The following is a 20,083-nucleotide window of genomic DNA, read 5'->3' as shown; positions in this document are numbered from 1 at the left end:
CTGCTTTTCAGTAACAGGGACCGTGTGCACGGAAGCCTTCAATAAACTTCAGCTCTCATTATGGCTTGTGTCACAAATATATGTGACTTTCTAAATTCCATCAGTGGGTGTTGACAGACACGACAGCATGGCAGGAGAGTTGGCCATGGCCTGTTTGAGGGACACCTGGAATTAGTTGCGTCCCATGACCGAAATCAATACTTGTGGAATTTTAGTGAGGTCCCACCTGCCAGCTGGATCAGAGTAGTTTGAGATACATACTTTGCCCTTTCGAATTGCAAAGCAAAATGGGTTACTTTCAACCACCGTGAAAAATGAGGCTGCCTCAGTAAGGAGTTTAGGTAGCAGGGCTGTGAAGGAGGGCTGACTCTGCTCATTGCTGGCCCTGCTCCTCCTTTAGTTTCAGGTATCTCAAATTCCTAGCCATGGAAACAGATGTAGAGCCTTGTTTCTTACCCAGAGCAGAAATAAATACATACTAGGTTCCAGTAGCCAGACTTATTTTCTTTGAGTCACTAAATTCAGGAAAGGACATCTATTAATGCAAGTGGTAAAATTATTAACCACGTGGCAGGTAATTCTCAAGCACTGCTGTATTTCAAAAGCCTAAAATAAAGCCCTGTATGAGGGAGGAAGTTGGGTCCTGAGTATGGAAGCTAAGGCTCTAAGGAGACATTACAGCCGATCACCAGAAGCACTGCCCATCATAAGCCTAGTCCAGTGCTCTTTGTGGCTGTTGGGGAAAAAAAATCCATTCATTTTTCTGGCTACTGGACCCAGTCAATGAGGTATCTAATTGGTTCACTGACTTCATTTCTCTTTGAGACTAATTAATAAATTCTTTGTTTTCCATTTTGTTTATTCCTCAGAGTCTGTTGTCTCCAACTGCGTTCAGTTACGCAAGCCAATACATTGCTCGATATGAGGCACAGGGCATAGGTATGTTTATTGTAGACAAAACTAGGCTTTGAGCTCCCATGGTTCTACATTTCATCAACTAATATGGATTCTGTTTGTATTTCTAAATTCCTTTCTGCAGGTCTGCAGTGGGACAACATGTATAAGTCCCCAATGATTGGAGACAACACTTCCTTTGGCTGGATGTGCTGGCTGATTCTGATAGACTCTGTCATTTACTTCATCCTGGGATGGTATATAAGGAATGTTTTCCCAGGTAAGGACACAAAACATTGAGGCTGGTGCTGTAGCATCTCTTTCGGAAAACAGTGAATACAACAGTGGCTGATTCCATGGTTCAGGCAGTAAGACAGTCCACATACACAGGATACCCCTGTTTCTAGATCAAAGGAAGCATGACACTGTGGATGTCTGAGAGTATTAATGACACTGAGACAGCGCAGAGCAAGGGAGAATTAGGGTTCCTCTGCTTATCACATGGGTGGGTGGGTCTCCTGAAGAAGTTGAAGCCAAGGACATGGGAGGATGTGTTTGCAGCCTGCTCAGTGAAAATGAGAACAGAGCATGTTAGCCTGCATTTGTTAGAGTGGTTTTGCGTTGCGTTACTTATATAATTTGATTTCAAAAAGTAATTCCTGCCTTGGGCAAGAGCCAGTACATTTGTCTTTTGCTTTTCTTCCTCACCTAATGAAGCAGTCCACTGGCATACGGAAATCTACCCAGTGGAAAATGTAAAGTACTCCTGCCCTCCAGCTATGAAGTTACTCAGAATAACAAATTAGTGAATGCTTTCTATTGTGTCAATTGGGCAAATTCTGTATGAAGCATCAGTAATACACAAACACATCAAGAGGGGAAAGATCTCTGTGGAGTTTATTTTTGCTATTTTGAGTGCACCCCAATAATGATACTTCCTGCAGAAACAGATACCTGAATGACATTCCTCTTCTCCTTGCAGGTAGATATGGCATGGCTGCTCCCTGGTATTTCCCGTTGCTTCCATCTTACTGGGTTGAATACAACAGTTATCTCCCCTTTTGGAATGAGAAACGAAGAGGCTTTCTCTTCTCCAGGCTGATGTTAAGGAAAGAAGCCACCCTCAACAATAAGATATGTATGTGAATGCTAGATGGGGTAGAGATACTAACTTATGTTTTAGGTAAACGAAGTCAAATTTGTAAAAGGACACCGAACTCAGAAAGCACATTTCTGTATTGATGCTTTTTTGTAGCACAAGAAAAATTGGAAGCTGTTACTTACCTGAATGGAGATTTGGCTTTTAAATTATATTTGTTCTTCCTGTTCGGCGTGGACATCCAGTACTGATATTCACATACATATTTGTGTATGTTGTAGTTGGGCAGTTGGTCAAATGCGTATATCTCACTGTACAGTGCTTGTTTGTGCAAGCAAATAGAGTTCTCCATTTGGTAAAAGTGATGTGTGCTGCTTTGTTCATCTCTTTAAATATCTAGCCTATAAAATAACGTGAGACCACAAATAAAAGTTTGTTGATTCTACATAATTGAAAATAACTCGGTAGCTTTGCTGTATGTCCTCTAATTTTCTGTACTTGCTTATTATAAATTAAGTTAGGTGTTCCAAAACATCTAAATATGAGACCTATTCACAATTATTGTCAGGAGTTATTAGAAGCTGCAGAAATAAAAAGGAGAAATCCCAGAGAGCTCAAAATGATACAGATCCTGTGAAATGTTCTCTATATTCCCAGCTGAAAGGCACCTACTTTTGCTGTATTTTGGTTTTAAAAGCCCTGCTTATCTCTGAGCTGAAAAAAGTAGCACAAACACTTGCTGCAGTACAGTAACTGTCCTCTGACCCTTCCCTTTGGTGTCAAAGGTGCACCCTCTCCTCACCTGGAACCGGAGCCCACTGATCTGACCTTGGGAGTCTCCCTCCGTGGCATAACAAAGGTTTATGGATCCAAAGCTGCAGTGGACAACCTCAGCCTCAACTTCTATGAAGGGAATATCACTTCCCTGCTGGGACACAACGGAGCCGGGAAAACTACGACCATGTGCGTATCCTTTAAAGCTGCTTTTTTTTAATACTGTGGGGCATGATTGGGTGAACAATAGAACAAGTGGGGCTGTACAGTGTTGGGAGACTGAATAAGATAATTTATTAGGCCAAATCTCTCTTGAAGTTTTATCTTGCACATGGATGACCTCAGCAGTCCCTTCATCTATTAGAATTAAAGGTTCTTTTCTGCTTAGGAGCATGCTTTTTAATCTCATAGGATACCTGTAATACACAGCATAGCAGCTGTTCTAGCATTTTGTTCCATGACACTATGGTGCCTGGGATTAGGCTATTCTGAAAACTGTGGGTAGCCTGTGCACACACCAAAGCTGAAGTAATATTAGCAAGAAAGCTTAATAAAGGTATATTTCAGCTGTACAAACTCATGTGTTGGCTGGGTTGGAATGGCAGTGGGTTAATACATTGGCCTTTCAGTCCTTCCAACCTTGCCATTTATAAATTATTATTTGAGTTTTTAGATAACAGCATTAAAACAGACCTGTAGAACTTGATTCTCCACTGATATATATGTGCATCACTCTGAAAGCAACATTAAGCTGATAAATAGAAGCCTCAGAAGAGCCAAAACCAATAAGACAGATGTGTGCTTCATCTGAGCTTATTATCAATTCATCTCATATACTCTTTGCAAAGTGTAGGCAAAGGTGATATACAGAAAAGTGTAATGGCATCTTGAAACTCAGTGCAGGCTTCAAATCTTGAGTAAGGTCACAAGTTACTTTCCTTTTTGGTGATGGATAAAAGTCCCAGGAGAGAGAGGATCTCTGGGAAGGTGAAAGGCAGTCTGAGATGCATCTTCTTCCTTTAGTCCCTGTAGGACAGCACCAAAAATTACCTATATTGTGCAAGCAGTTATTGCGAGAACAGGGTGTTTGACTCAGTTAGGTATTGCTTGGTAAAAGGTAATTATTTGCTTGAACTAGATGAAAGTGCTGCCCACTGTGCAGTGTCTTGTCTGGAAGCCCTCCTTCTTTCTTGTTAATAATAGTGGTGAAATCAGGTTTCCATGCTCTGATGGGTTAGTAAAATGAAGATGTGGCTTTCAATCTCTTTTGTGGTTAGCAATATGAGGCTGTCTGGATACTGCAGACAAGCCTCAAAAAATGAAGAGCAACTGCATCGTTTGAATTCCTAGTGACTAAATTGGAAGCCTAAGGAAGCCCAAGGCATGAGTATTGATGTATGGGATATACAGCGGTCTAACTTAGGGAGGGGAAGGCTGCAGAAGATAAAAGTACATGTGGAAAGTAGCCAGAGTTCAGTGTGTGAGCTTGGCACTTGTCCCACGTTCCTGCAGAGGGGTATGAGGATGTCCTTTGACGTTAATTGGCCACTGCTCTGCCAAAGCATGGTCAGACAGCAGAAGAAGCAGTGGTTAGTGGTCTCTGGCTGGAAGAAGTGTGATGGTGATGTAAGCAAACTTTAAAAGTGATGATAGGTACAGGACCATATGAAAAAGTACCTATGGCTTTCTCCTTTTTTTAACTTCCTTTTCTATTTATTTTTTCCCTTCCAGATCTATTTTGACTGGGTTGTTCCCTACCTCATCAGGTACTATCATTGTGTACGGCAAAGATATCAGGACTGACCAGGAAGTTATCAGGAAGAACATGGGGGTGTGTATGCAGCACAATGTGCTCTTTAACTACCTCACCACAAAGGAACACCTGCTGCTCTATGGGTACATCAAAGTCCCTCACTGGAGTAAACAGGACCTCTACCAAGAAGTGAAAAGGTATAAAAATAGCAGGTTTAGAGAAGGGAGAGAGGGCTGTAAAAATTTTTGTGTGGTAGGGCCATTGCTACTGCAAAGCTGAGATGAATGGTTTTGAGGAGTCTTGCAGACCCTGAGTGGAGTTCAAATAATGCCTTGGTCTGACTAGAGGAATATATTGAGTGTTGATATCTGTGGCTATAAGAAAATAACGTCTCTTCTCCAGGGGGTTTACAAACTTCTGTGGTAATTCTTTGGAGATGAATTTATAGGCTTAAGGGTATAGTCCTTGCTGCTTTACAGTCTTCCCCAGAAAGAGATTTAATCAACCAGTCAGAAAGACAATGTCGGCTTTATTGGTTCTGCGGACAAGTGAAGCAGCCAGAACATCCCAGGGAGTTTGGATCTTGGTGTTCTCAGTTGATGAGGTTGAGCCTTTAACCTTGACTTGTCAGATGAAAACTTTGAAAACATCCTAAAAAAAGAAATGTTTTAAATTAAAATCCCAGTGACTGAGCTACAGCGTGAATCATTTCCCTGCACTGTGACCATTCAGTAGAGCAATCCATACTTGAGCAGTTTTTCATTTGCAGTTATGTTTTTTTGGGCATTTTCAGATTCCCTGCTTTTAAAAGGTACCTGAAGGACAACCTCTGGGGGTTGTTTTTCCTTTGTTTTCAAGGACTTTGAAGGAGACTGGACTATACAGCCATCGTCACAAGCTAGCTGGCTCCCTGTCTGGGGGGATGAAGAGGAAGTTATCTATAGCTATTGCTCTCCTGGGTGGATCAAGGGTGGTAATACTAGATGAACCAACCACAGGAGTGGATCCATGCTCTCGGAGAAGTATTTGGGAAATTATCTCCAAGAACAAAAAAGGTACCCTGATAAGACAAGATGCTGCCCAGTGTCAGAGGTGATTCATGTCACTTTTGAAAATATGGTATCAGTGGCTTTGAACTATGGGTTTGGAGTCCACTGAGAACAAATTGTGGGAGACTGGGATTTTGCAGACCCTCTGGATGCATCCTGGTGGTTTTTTGTAAATTCACGGTGTCACTTGAAAAGTAACTTTACTGTAATACACAATTTACAATACAGTAACTTTCAGCTTTTCTCTAATGCTGCCTTTCATCCAATATAACTAATAGTTCCAAAAAAGTACAGTAGATTTTCACCTGATACTCTGTCCCCTCATTCAGCATAGCTTTCACCTGTCTCGTGTAATCGCATGTGTTTATTCTGTGGTGGGTGACATCAGCTTTGTGTTTTCCAGGCAGAACTATCATTCTCTCAACACATCACTTGGATGAAGCAGAAGTTCTGAGTGACCGAATTGCCTTCCTAGAGCATGGAGGGCTCAAATGTTGTGGTTCGCCTTTCTACCTTAAGGAAACATTTGGTGATGGATACCACCTTACACTCACAAAAAAGAAGGTTTATGTCCAAGTTGGTCCTAAATTTTCAGTATCTTGGGCGGGAAACTGAGTCAGTGATATGACAGGAAGGAAGGAGGCATGTCATAGTGTCCCACAGAAATGAAGCATGCTGCAGAAGGTTCATCTCAGTCTTAGATGTCTGCAGTGGAATGGTTGTTCCAGTATAATTTCACTTGCATGGAATTTCTTTATGCATCCACTTTATGACACTGTACCTGGGTTACAGTGCACTCTACTCTCTGGCTTGCTTTGCCTGTCTCATGCTGGAATTCACACACTTTTTTAATAAATAAGCCTCCCTCAGAAAGACCACCTATGTGGAGAGTTCCCCAAAACACAGGAGTCTTAGCTTCAGCCGCTCTACACAAAGCCTTGCAGCATTAATAGACAAGGCAGGGGTCTGAATGCAGTTTTTTTTATCGGCCCTTCCCCACTGGGCCTTAGCTCCCTTTTGTGTCCCATGAGCACGGTCACTGCAGCAGGCACTGCTGGGGGCAGAGATTCTCCTCTCTTTGCAAGCCTGCATGGAGCTGAGCTAGAGCTCTTCACAGCTTTGTCTCTGAGGGGGCCATCAAGGTTTGTTGAGGGATGCAGGCACTTATGGCTATATTGGCAGGAGCTGAGTGACAGACCCAAGGATGGTAGTGGTACAAAAGAACTATTGAGGATCTGGATGTGAGCACACTGCTTCTCAGTGAAAGATGCTAACAGAACATGTGGCCCCCACTTCCCTTGAAGCAGAAGGCTCTCCAGTGGGGCCTCCAGACCAGCCTCTGTGGCCCTTGCAAAAGAGGAATATCAGTGCTCTGCTTCATTGAAAAAGAACAGGGTCTCCTTGAGGGTTAAAGGTAAGGCCAGGTGCAGAGGGTGAATTCTGGAGTTCAGAGGAAGAAAGCAGAAGGGAATAGTCGATAGGATCTGGCCTGAGGCAAAATGTTCTACTTGCAAGAAGGGGGGAACTCTGCTCTTGATAGCATTTATTACAGTGCTGTTGGTGGCCCCAGCACACAGAATAACGTGCAGATACTATAAGAGGTCAGCCCCTCTTCCAAATTGCTGGCAGTATAGATGGAGAAAATTAAAGAAAACCCATGTGCAAACCCTGTTTTCCATGGGAAAAGAGTGTATTTGTGCTGGCAGCTGAGTTCATGTGTCAGCTCTCCTGTGGTTAGGCTTTTTCTCTGTTGTACTACAAACCCTCTAGCTAGTGCAAAGTGATTGATTCAGACTGTTCCCAGTATCTCTGTAGACAGAGAGAACCCAATGAGGTCCTGGGTGGACCAAGATGGGCACATTCCTGTCCTCTTCAAGGGCCAGAAACCCTCTTTCATCTCCTTTTGATATTTAAACTGAAATGTTGCATCCCTGGACTGAGATCACCTACTGATTGTTCTATGGGACAGGATTTGGGCTAAATCCTGTGGTAGGAAGTCTGACCTCACAGCTCTTGGTGACCACAGTACTTTCCTTCTTTTGCAGAACATGATAGAGGAGTGTGACACCACAGCAGTGACCTCCTTGATCCAGTCCTACCTCCCAGAGGCTTATCTCAAGGAGGATATTGGTGGAGAACTCGTGTACGTGCTTCCCCCCTTCAGGTCCACAGTCTCAGGGGCCTACCAGGCGCTTCTCAGAGCCCTCGATACCAGCTTAAGTGATCTCCACCTTGGTTGCTACGGGATTTCAAACACAACCGTGGAAGAGGTATAAGCTCAGGATCTATGCGATTTAATGAAATGTTATGGAGATTAACTTCACAGCACTCTGTGGCTCTGTGTTCTGGGCTAGATGGTGGCACGTTTTCAATGTGAGAGTTGCAGGCAGGGGAAGAAGTGGTTTGGTTGTTTGTTGTGTTGCACTTATAAACATGTGAGTGTGTAGGTGTTTTCATAAATCTATACATATACTAATGCACAAAGCGTACCACTGCCTTACCTTGCCAACAGCTTTTTGGCATTTTACCCAGAAAATGAGATGCTGGAGTTAGACTAAAGAGAGAGGGCAATGATGTGTTTCTCTGAACTATTCTCCTGGTCTCCACAAATCTGGGTTTGTCTACAGATGCAGTCAGCAGGGAGGGAGTTAGCAAACCATCTAAGTAATAAACTTCAGCATGGATTCTGTATTGTACAAATGAGTCACCTAGTACATCTCAGAGTAACGCAGGCACCTTTCTGCCCATGGGAAATCTCTGGTCAAATAAACACAAACATTCAGTTGCATCAGAAACAAAAAGTAACTTTAAATGATGAGCAGTGATAATCCTTGTCTTGCAGAAGAGAAAGAGGGAGATTGTTACCCTTCCGCTCAGAAATTCTTACTTGTTTTTAAGGTGTTTTCCTACAGCAGCAAGAATAAGTTATACAGCATGTTCCATGTGCAGCTTGGGTGCCACGACTGTGCACGCTCCCAATGTGGATTCAGCCAGGATTGTCAGAGACTAGAGGGGAAAATATCCCCGGGAAACGGCTCTCCTTGTTTCTTCACTGGTGGCATGCAGGAAGAGCCACCTGTGTGCTGCTCACTCTATGGGTGTGGAGGGAGTAGAGTTACGTAGGGCCTGAGCTGAAATGCAGCTTCATTTACATCTACTCAGTAGTCACATAGTACGTGGTATTTAGGACAAGGTAAGTCCAGGGGGCAGCTGCAAAGGTTTAAGTTTCCACTCCTGCAGCAGGAGAGACAGGAGGTGACAAGGAGCTGGACAACAACAGTTTTATAGTGTAAAAAAGTGAATTTCTCTGACAGAGCACAAAGGGAACAGAAAAAGGATTGTAGTTCACAATTGCTGCACCAACTACAGTTACAAAGTAGGAGAGTGGGTCCTGATTATTGTTTTTGGTAAATTGAGTCATTTGGACCAATTTTTCCTTCATATTTTCTTGTTCTATAGGTGTTTCTCAATCTGACAAAAGAGCTAGTGAAGGACCAGCAAGAAGATGCTGAACTGCCCCAACAGCTGCCTGGAGCCAGTGGTCAAATTGGCAGTGATGAGATGTCTATGAGCACGGATACCTTCACAGAAAGAGATGGTACTAAACTACCTTCAGGTTTTATTCCAGATTTATCGCAGATGCAAACAGTGACAGATGGACTGATTTGAGCTCCCTGTCTTCTTCCTTTGTTGAAAACCACATTTCACCCAGCCAGGAATCACAAGGAAATCACTAGAAGTACAGCACTCAACAGTTGTTTAGATCCACTGGTTTGGAATAGTCTGCATCACAGAATAAATTGCAGAGGGGTTTTGTTTGTATCTGCCTTCCTTTAAATTGATCCAGGTTTTAATCTAATCAAATACAGTGTGTGGGTGAAAGAGCAAATGTATGCCGCTGAAAGTAATTGCTGTAATTGATGTAGAGGATTATTTCTATATAACTAGTAGTACTGGAAAGAAACTTTGTGGAAACCCCTTAGCTTGTTGCAAAAGCAGCACAGCTCTGAGCTGGGTCAACCTTGTTGCTTTTTGCTGTCTTCCAGCCACCACAGTGTGATAAAACAGCTCAAAGGGCCAGACAGTGGGGTATTTAAAAGACATGTAGATGCAGCACTTCCAGGTATGGTTTAGAAAGCCTAGTAGTGCTGGGTTGATGGTTGGACTTGATGATCCTAGAGGTCTTTTCCAACCTTAATGATTCTATGATTCTATACATTCACATTCAGAAGAGAATCAAGCTACACCTGTATCTCTGAAGGGGTCTGAGAGCTGCAAAAGGTGGCACAGCCCAAAAAAGAGCAAATACTTGGTTGAAATGCTTTCTCAGAGTAGAAACCATTTTTGTACTTATAAATATACCGCCTATAGTTAGGAAAGCATCCAGGGGACAACGCAGAGGTATTTTCTTACTCGCTTCTCAAAGCTGACCTGCACTGTAAATGTTGCTATTAAACGGTAACCCATATGCGTAGAGAAGTGTTTTGTGTCACTGCTAATGACAGCACTGAAAAGGATTTGCTTCATGTTGTTTTATGTAGGTTAATATTTCATAAAGAGGAATAGGTTGCACAGGATTTGGCTTTGCTTATAGTATACCACAACACTGTCCATGCAAAAGATCAACTGGTTTATGTGCTTTGTTTTCTTATTTCAGGATTAGTTCTTTTACTGATTTGTCTGAGGACCTGCTTTCGAAATTATGAAAATTTTCAGTTTGCAAATATAAAATAATACATTTCCCCTGTAAGTTGCAGCTGGGTAGGTAGGATGTAGATAACTTGTTGCATCTGGAAGCCAGTGTTCCTCCTGCAAGATCTCAGAATCAATTCACTACATGTATGCATTTGAAATTAAATGAAAAAAAATGGTGTTACATGAACTTATGCCTCAAGAGCCAAAATCTGAGTCCTCTCCCAAGCCTGACCTTGAATATGTTTCAATTTAGTAGTTTTGATTTGCCATCTATAAAGGAGTGCAGGAAGCTAAAATATACTCCCAGGGTACCATACCATCAGCTCCCTGCATTTCACAAATACTGATCCTTGACAAAATGCATTCTTCTTTTGTACCCAGATCAGCTCCTGATCAGATCAAAAAGCCTGCAGGGTTTGCCATTGCTACTTAAGAAGACATCAGCTTTGTTTATTAAGAGATTCCACCATAGCCGGCGGGATGTCAGAGGCTTCATTGCTCAGGTCATCCTCCCGGTCCTCTTTGTGATGGCTGCAATGGGACTTGGGACGCTGAGAACTAAGGAGACCGAATACCCTGAACTGAGTCTTTCCCCGTCTCTGTACGGCACATCCAACCAGGCAGATTTCTTTGGGTGAGTGGTGTTCTTTGTGACTCTTAAACCCATTTGTTCATAAAGAGCCATTTTTACCATCAGGATTATTTCTAAGCAGACCCAGTAGAAAACTGTTATGTAGATAATAGGTAGCTGTGTTATCTGTGTAGTTACACAATTCTGTCCATCTTGTGAACTGTCTGCATCACCCCCCTCTCTGCCAGCACAGGACATGCTCTCCTGCCCAGGCCCCACTAGTCCAAGGCACGCAGTCATTTGGAGGGAATGCACTTTTTCAGTGTGATTAAGGTGTCACCACTGAATTATTTAATTGCACTTAAAAATCCTATTACCAAAATTATTGTAATTTGTATCATTCTGATTTCATGGTGTGAACTGTTGTCTTTCTCCAGTGGTTCTCAGCTTTAAGTCAGAAACACAAAATTTCACTCTAAAGGAAGCTTGTCTGCTCTCAGGTGTTCTTTCCCAGGACTGCTCATGCCTTTTCACTTCAGTACTGCTAGATGGGAGAATGAGCCAGGACTGCATGTCTGAGTCCTCTGTTCTTAATATTCTCCGCTTCTTCTGATGGATCGTTGCTAGAAAGCTGGGTCGGAAGCAAGAAGCATCTTTGTGCATGACCAAAACCAAATGGACTTCACAAATGAGATAGCTGGTTGAGACAGGACTGGGAATAGTGCCTGAAAATTGCAGTAGATGCTTTTTCCCTGGAAACAGAAGCTTGATTGTACAAAAGTTCATTGGTACCTTGCTTAGAGGCAGCAAATCACTGGAGTAGGTGTGCAGCTCTAAGCAATAAGCAGTCCTTTTAAACCTGTGTTACTGCCCTCATCTACTGCATGTACTTAAGCGGTTTGTAGGCCTAGCACCACAAATAACCATTTATTTAGCATCTTAAATAAATCATGTTTCATTGAGACACAGTTTTCCTCTGCTCAGTGGTAGCGGAAGTACCTTGAACATTTTTCTTTTTTCTTTTTTTCTTCTTTTTTTCTGTTAAATCTTAGGAATTTTAATGAAACAACTGATGCTTTAGTTGCTTCAATGCTTGCTTTCCCTGGAACGGATAACACATGCATGAATGAAAGCAATTCGTAAGTAGTTCTTGGTTTTCTTCCATTTAAATTCAGAATCTGCAAGAGAGTTGAGATAACACTATTAGCCATTAGACCTTAATAACCATCTTTGATCATCTGCAGAATTTTCATACATTGGTGCCACATGCAGAGGGAAAAAAAAGTACCTCCTGCCTCTCTTCAGATTGACTTGCAGACTCTTTCAGCTCATTAGCAGATGTCTAAGTGGCCTTTTGCAGGCAGGCGCAAGCTTGTGCTGCCCACAGGCTTGAGCTGGCAGGATGCAAGTCAGTTCTGAGTGGGGAGCTGTGTAGTCATGATTGGTGTGAAGCAGACCTCAGCCCTGCCGAGAGCCTATGTGGCTCCCATGTGGCTTGGAGGAAAAGGCTTGTGTCTGCCAGCACAGAGCTAGATATTCTTGAAGACGGGAAACTGTCCTGTGCTTTAAGGCTGAGACTGGGACTTCCGCACAGTCCCAGGACTTTGACACTGGTGTTCATTGCTTGTCTCAAGAAGTATTCACCACCGCAAGTGGACTTCTTTATTACTCTGAGTAGTAAGGGAGCAGCTTTGGTGGTGGCAGGATGCCAGGATGAAAGCAAGCTATTCTCATACCTGGGAAGTAGTCCTTGCCTCTCCAGTAATTCAAATTATAACACTGAGCCCACCCAGAAGGTTCTCAGCATAGCTTTTGTTATCTGTATCTAAAAGCTGTGCCATGAGGGCTGGTTTGTTTTGGGCTCTGCAGATAAATTTTCAAGGAATTGGTAGTAAAATCCTGGGCACACTTGCATGCTCATGCATGCCACATGTCTGCAGGCAAATATTTATACTGAGGATTTACAGTGACTGCCTCATCAATCCAGTCTATCGCAGGGCTCCCCAGTGGTTACAGTAGCAATAGCCCTTATTTCTGCACTGAAAGATGATTTTGGCCTTTGCGTGCTAACTCCTTACACTGTCTACTGTGAGAATGAAGTGGTGTCTGGATTCCTTCTAATCAGCTGAACGAATCCAGGCACAGAGAGCAGTAGTGAGGGCTCTCTGCAGAGAGGCACTGAAGGCAGCGGGAGGATAGGTATTCCCTGAAGCACCCAGAGCTGACAAGAAGGTCTGCTTTTCTGCTGAAGCTGCTCACTGCCATCCTTGCTGTCATTAAACATGACAGCAATTAGCTTCGTTTGCACACCTGAGCATAGAGAACCTCTGAGGAAAATGTGTTCATTTTCAGGCAGTGTTTAAAGGAGGACATGCTTGGCCAGTGGATTTTCAGTGGAAACCAGAGAACTAAGTATTCTGCCTGCAACTGCACAGATGGCATCCAGGTAATTTGAATAAACCCAAAAGAGGGGGAGTTTTGGGGGATACTTGGGGAGCCTTGCACGTTGGGGAGTGGCTTTCCAGGCAGGCATGATACTAAGGGGGACTCAGTGTTCAGATTCCTCCTGTCTCTTTTTGGATAACCACTGTCTGCACCAGTTTGTGGACAGGAAAGGAAACAGCATCCTCAGAAAATTCATGTGCTAATATATCTGCCTTCCTCTCTGTGGTGGGAAGAGATTTAAGAGTGTTTTTCAATGTTGTGTGATTGGCCTATTTAGCAGAGGTGAACATGTATTTAAGAGGAAAATTGCATTTTATATGAGCACTGTCATTATATGAAAGCACAGCTGTTATTGCTGTTTGCTCTTCAGAATTTAACTTTATGCAAAGTCTAGATCCATCTGCTTTTACTCGGCTTCATATTATAAATAGTGGTGATTAATAACCAGTTATTTGCATTATGGTGGTACGTACAGAATCAGATATTGGCACTGCTGGGCTTAGTGTCTTTATATGCACATGGGGAAAAGGCAGATGCTGGCCCAATGGTCTTACAGTCTTACAGTCCAGTTTGAAGTTGAGCTCTCCTCCCTCCAGTGTTGTTCACCTATCTTCAGCTTTTTTCCAGTAGGAAAACAGGCTCATGGCACAGTGTGATGCCATTTGCAAGATAAAGCAAGTACTTAGTTGAATGTTCCTAGTCATTCCTTAAAATGTAGCTGTTTTATGGAGTTTTCTGGACATATGCTTAATTTCACATCATTAACAGTATTGGCATCATTTCTCCAGTAAGTCAGGATAATGTTCAAAGCTGATTCTCACCTCTAGCAGGCACAGGCAGGTGTTCCTCAGCATGAAGAAAGCCATTTTGTGTGTTCAGATGCAAAGTTATGAACAGATACACAATGGGGGAGGCCAGAGGTTTTGTTATGGATGAGCTCAAAGAAGCAGCCAGCATGTTGTCTGGTAGGACACTTCAACCTTATAAAACAGTCGATGTGACATTGACTCTCAACATGTTAATTTATATATTCAGGAGTAATCCAAGGTTTCTCTGAAGCTCTGGAAAATATTCCCAATGACTGACAGTAAAGTGAAAATGTAGAGTGTAGCTGCTGTGAAATGCAAGATGAGCGTTTGAGGCCACCATGGAGTTTTCTGCTCTGTGAGTTGTTTTGCCCTCTGCGGTTGTCTGTGCAGTCACTCTGATGCTCTGCTAAGTAGAATCAGCCTTAATTCAGCAAAAATCTTCCTACATAGCATGAAGTACATTTCAAGGTCTCACTGATGTCAGTAGAACTGAAGTGTAGAAGTGTAGATTTAAGCAGAGGCTGTTTTTAAGCACCTCGCTAAATATATTCAAGACAGCGTGCAGGGATATATGCCATGTGTCTTTGCATCCTGATTTGCGAATCATCAGGTTCTGTAGGAATCAGTCTCAGGACCAGAACATTGCTGTTGCCTGCTCTCAACCTTGTCCCAATATGCTAGATTTTAGTTGAAACACAGACACTAACACTTTTGTTCATTTGTCTCTGCTCAGACATGTCCACAGACGAACTACACTCCTCCTCACAGGAGGACCTTCTCCACACGGACACTTTATAACCTTACAGGGCACAATGTGGAGACCTACATACTGGCAACTACCAAAGACTTCCTGCAAAAACGGTACAGTGTAAATCTCCAGTCCTCCTCCCCTGAACTGTGCTGGGAGCAGCCTCTTTTATATATCATACCCATTGGGCTTGAAGAGGTGACAGGGCAGTAGGGATTTCGAAGGGCCTCTCTGCTGATGGTCTCTGTGAATCCGGTGAAAGGAGGTAAAATGTTCTGCAATCACAGAGTTAAAGGTTCGTGCAAGTGTTCTGCTTGATCATAACAGAGATAGCCTAGGGATAACATGTCAGTCATCTGATAGGCTGATGGCTGGATCCGCAGACAAGCCTTTGTCTGACTCAGAAATGCTTAAAAAGAGGAAAACCTGACACAGCCTGTCATGAAGTAAACCCTGGGGAGAGACTTTCCTCCAAGTTTGATTCTCTGAAGAGTCTCAGTGTGTGCTTCACTTAAACAAGTGCATCTGTTCCAGTGAAATTAGCGGCTGGACGTTTTCTTGCACCACAGGGCAGTTAGAGCTATTAGTGTGTCTGGACTCTGCAACACAGCTGCACAGCGTGTCTTGGGGCAAAAATAGCCTGCCATTAAGGTTGTCAAGGAACGTGTTCATCTGCCATTGATTTAAACTTAGCTGCCTATCTTATTCCAATGTGGTAGGCAAGCAGGTTAGGAGTCCATGCAGCTCCAGAATGTTTCTCAGGTGGAGGCTTTCAGCACCGTTTTGTGATAGTGCTGCCAAAATTCTGTTTCCCTTTTTTCCCCAAGTAAGGGCTCCTGCAGCAGTGTTGGCTTGGCCACACACTACGGGCTGGGGTAAGTTCTTTTAAGGCAAGCTAGAATGAACTGGGGCAACAGTGGCACACTAACATGCACTGACCAAACGTATTATAGCTTTTGAATGAGGGTAGCAATGCATTTCCCTCTGGTTTTCATTCAGGTATGGTGGCTGGAGCTTCGGGCTGCCTTTGACAACAGACCTCCAGTTCGATATCAGGCCAGTGCCCCCCAACAGGACATTGACTAAGGTAACTAATCTCCAGGTGCTCATCCTAGCATGGGAAGTGTGGGACCCAGAAGAAGTGATGTCAAGTTCAGGGATATTTCAGTAAATAAAGTGAAACCCTCTAAAATCTGCAGCTTGGCATGGGCAAGATGACTTGCAGTTCATTTCCTTTCCTCTCTCCGTTCTTCTTTATTGGTCTGAGTTCTCATGCTAGCAGGATACAATTTTTCTGCTGTCATAATTTTATTATACAGAGGAGAAGAGATCAATTAGTAGCACCTTTATCTCACGAGAGAACATATGTACCTTAACTAGGGCTGGCTGGTGCATTCTGAGATACCAGTTTCTGTGTTTCTGCTCGGTGAAAATGTTGTGATGCATCAGCATTAAAAGCACCAAGGCTGAACTCTGAGGTAGCAGGGTAACACAAGAGAGTTGACAAGATCCTGTGATCTCATTGCAAAACTTAGCTACCAGGAGAGTGCTCCTGCAAGAGCAGTGCCCTTTTCAGAGATGGCTCCAATAAAAGGGAATCACAGGATTTATTGCTATGTTTATTGTTTGATATCAGTAACACTCAGAGCTCATTTAATGAATTTGCAGAACGTTTTCACCCTCCAATCTCACAGCTTCATCTTAGATCTGAAAGCATTGCTATTTGCTTATCACATGTCAGATTTAATACCTGGAAACCTTGATAGTGCTGGAAGCAGGGCAGACTCCAGTCCTTGCTCTGCTAGGGCAAGGAGAATGAAATCACTGAGCATGCAGGACTTGGGGATATGCAAAGGTGAATGCTGTGGGCTGTGTTTGAGCCTCTAATCTTATAGCCTAAGCTCTCTGTCCTTTGGTAGGGAACTTACACCTCCAACCTGGGTGCTGTGGGTTGTGCCTGGAGCAAGTTATGGTAAATCCCCCCAAAGTGCATGTCCTGTGATCTGTTTTTTCCCCTCAGTTCTCAGGGTTTATCATGGTATAGGTGAGAAAAGTGGCCATGGCGAGGGAAGGGCTCTTGCTGAATGAGGAGGTGGCAACTGGCTATTTTCTGACCTAAAGCAACCTTTTTCCCCCTGGCTTTCTAGGGGTGTTAGGCATTTGACTGCCCTGTCTTCTTTGGGAGGTATCCCCTGCTGGTGCTCATCAGATCTGAGCAACTTATTACAGAGAAGAAAACAAGTGTCTGTATGCTTTGTGTCACGTATCCAGCTAGTCCTTCTTTCTTCTCTCCAGAAGGCAAATGAAGCTGATGGGGCTGCTTGAGCTGAAAATGAAATGTGCTTTTATACTTGTTTGATACTTGATGTGGTTTAGTCATTGGACTTTAACTCGTGGAGCTTATGTGTTTATATAACAACTATGGAATGATTCATTTGTGCAAGCAGAACAAACCAAAATGTTATCAGTAACAATTTCTCTCCCAAATTATTTTGATTCCTCAATTGTGTGCAGGTGTGGTATAATCCCGAAGGTTATCACAGCCTTCCAGCCTATCTCAACAGCTTGAACAACTTCATTCTTCGAGCTAACTTGCCAAAAAATGAGACTTCCAGATATGGTAAGTGTCCCGTTACAGGAGCAGATAATTCCTGCCCTTTGGGTGGAATATCCTGGTTCTGTTGAAATATATGACAACACTTACCTTGACTTCAGTGAGGCCATTTCTTTATTCCCAATTCTGCAATTCCCTTAAAAACAGAATTGAAAAACATGAATAAATCACATATTTCATCTGTCTTTGTCAAAGACTCAGGGGAGCTGGACAGGGAAGACCCCAGCTCATACATAAAACACTTCCTTCATCCAAAAAATGCTAATGGTTGCTGTTTGATTTATTGCCTTTCATCATGGTACTGAAATAGCTGTCTCTTGATAGGTGCCCATTAGTTATGCATAGAAAGGCTACTTTAGATCATCTCTGGGGGTGGTTTAGATTAGCAAATTTTCATATGTCGCCCTTCTACTGAGAGCAACTCAGGATGTGTGGGTATGTGTATATCTGTGTTTGAGAGAGAGAGTGAGATTAAGTGAGAAATATAATTTTCAGCTATAATTTTCCTCTGACACATGACATACACAGATTCCAAGAAGTGTTAGTAACCCATTTGGGGTTATCAGTTCTCATAGCTTCTCTTCGGTAATGTAATGCAGCAAACCAAATTCCTGCTGATAAACCCAGGCACCCTATCTTACCATTTATGGTTTAGGCTACATTAAGCATGCAGCATGGGCAGAAATATGTCTGTGTATGATGTCTGTCTCTAGAGACGGAGGGGGTGCAGGGAGAAGAGGAAGGTTTATGCTGATGCCGTTTTGAGGAATCTTACACAGAGATTTATTGATCTGACAAGAGTAGCAATTGTGTGCAGAAATGCCCTACCGATTGATTTTCTTTGACAAATGGTGCCCTTCCAGCCATGTCCTGGTATTGCCTAGCCCCGCTCACCTCAGAGGCCTGCCGTTCCAGGTGACAGTGAAATAGGTGACAGTGTCTGTTTGCTCATAAGACTATTCCTCACTAATGTGTCTGAATTGAACTATGATGGAAAAGGCATCTGGTCTGAAGTTATGAGTGTCATGCCATGAATTAAAGAAAAAGCAGAATGCTGATTACAAGTCAAAACAGCATATCTCTCTTCCCACCTCCACATACTGACGCACTGAAACTCTCCTCACAACAAGCTTGACTCACAACAGGTGAAACCAGTGCCTTGCCCTGACGCCATCCTAAAATACCCACTGGTTCATACCTTTGAGATTAGCAGCATGCCTTCCAGGTCAGAAGGTTCAGGCTCTTCGATATGTGCCGCAAGAGCTTATCACAAAGCTGCAGCCCCTGCCTGGGTGCGGAGAGAGGAGACCTGAGCCAGGCATTTCCAGCAGCAGGAACATCCCAAAGCAGCTGAATTATTAAGCAGTGAAGCTTCTTGCCCTGTCTCTGTATTCCCAACACATGCTGTAGCGAGAGCAAAGGCAGGAAGCTCATGTGAACAGTCAGAAAGTTTTCACAGGGAAAGTTTTACACCAGCAAAATAACAATTTTCAGTGGGAAAGAATAGCAGCAGTTTTTATGCCATCTGTCCTGCTGCTTATGTGTTTTTGGAAAAAATGCTTAGCAGTAAATGACCAGGCAGATAATTCTCCGCTTCCCACTAATGATCCCTGCCGTACAATGGGGGAAATAAAATTAATGGATGAGGGTAGCTCCCCCGGGGTAGTGTAAATCCAGTTTGAAATACAATTGAACAGACGTTCTGCGTGGTATGTTCCTGGCAGCTAAATCTATTTGTTGTTGTGACAAATAAATGACAGTTTAAGAACCACTGAAATGGCCAGATAAAAGTGTGTTGTCATTTCAGGAGTTTGAAAGAGGTGCCAGTCCCGCTTTAGAGGTTTGACTTAGACTGTGTATATTTTTAAAAAACACATAAAAAGCTTTTTACCATGTCACTAAGCAAGTCATAATAGCTTTTGACTTATGTATATTGTGCTTTCTCTTCTCTCAATCCCAAACAACAAAAAAGAGAAAGCATTGAAATGGAAATTTTGACTTCTAGCCTAAGCTTCAGTAAAGGAAAATGGCTTTAGAGTGAAGTATTAACAGATTAAACAGACGGTATCTTTCTTTCTCTCTCTCCCTTTTAGAGAAGGGAAACATTTCCCGGCTGTTTGAGTGGCTTTATCAGCAGCCCAAGATTTTAATTCTGTTTCTCTCACTGATGACAAGGCTGAGGTGGTTTTTTCCCCCCCTCTGAAATTAATTTTCTATGAAATCTTCCTTTTCAAATTTATTTGCTTGGTATGGTACTTGGTCAGCTAAACCCATAGTCTCCTCCTTTCTGGCCCCCATGTCGGAGTGCTCGTTCTTAGGAAAAATAGCCCAGAATAGTTCTGCTTCATATAACTGCTGAAAGTCAGGCACCTGGCTGTAAGGAGCTTGAATTTCAGAGGTGGCATGTTCTAGCAAATTTCTCAGGATGTAATAGCAGCTAGAGGTCCTCCAGCACTCCCTGAGAGCTGAGGCATTTACTTAGGTGCCTAAATACAAATTGAGAACCTTGGTTTTAGGCACATAAACATCTTAGCCTAAACCCTTTCTCAGGTACCAGAGTCTTAGAGACTGGACTGTCGTCTTGGTGGGACCAAGGCAGAGGCTTTTACTGGAGGTTGGAACTGGCTCACCA

General features: G+C 43.0%; 1 protein-coding gene across 1 annotated transcript in view; it reads left to right on the top strand.

The window, feature by feature from the left end:
- The window catches only part of ABCA12 (ATP binding cassette subfamily A member 12), an 88,420-nt gene that overhangs the window by 52,478 nt on the left and 15,859 nt on the right, over positions 1-20,083 (top strand). Inside the window, exons 26-40 of the mRNA XM_075094070.1 lie at positions 870-939; positions 1,040-1,174; positions 1,877-2,032; positions 2,779-2,956; positions 4,499-4,717; positions 5,379-5,575; positions 5,973-6,133; positions 7,615-7,839; positions 9,029-9,167; positions 10,646-10,898; positions 11,888-11,974; positions 13,188-13,281; positions 14,823-14,950; positions 15,837-15,924; positions 17,352-17,457. Coding sequence (XP_074950171.1) covers positions 870-939; positions 1,040-1,174; positions 1,877-2,032; positions 2,779-2,956; positions 4,499-4,717; positions 5,379-5,575; positions 5,973-6,133; positions 7,615-7,839; positions 9,029-9,167; positions 10,646-10,898; positions 11,888-11,974; positions 13,188-13,281; positions 14,823-14,950; positions 15,837-15,924; positions 17,352-17,457 — 2,236 coding nt within the window. The remainder of the gene's footprint in view (positions 1-869; positions 940-1,039; positions 1,175-1,876; positions 2,033-2,778; positions 2,957-4,498; positions 4,718-5,378; positions 5,576-5,972; positions 6,134-7,614; positions 7,840-9,028; positions 9,168-10,645; positions 10,899-11,887; positions 11,975-13,187; positions 13,282-14,822; positions 14,951-15,836; positions 15,925-17,351; positions 17,458-20,083) is intronic.

The sequence above is a fragment of the Phalacrocorax aristotelis genome, chromosome 5, assembly GCF_949628215.1.
Source record: "Phalacrocorax aristotelis chromosome 5, bGulAri2.1, whole genome shotgun sequence".
Lineage (NCBI taxonomy): Eukaryota > Metazoa > Chordata > Aves > Suliformes > Phalacrocoracidae > Phalacrocorax > Phalacrocorax aristotelis.
Note: the sequence above shows the minus strand (reverse complement) of the source record. Positions and strands in the feature narration are given on the sequence as shown.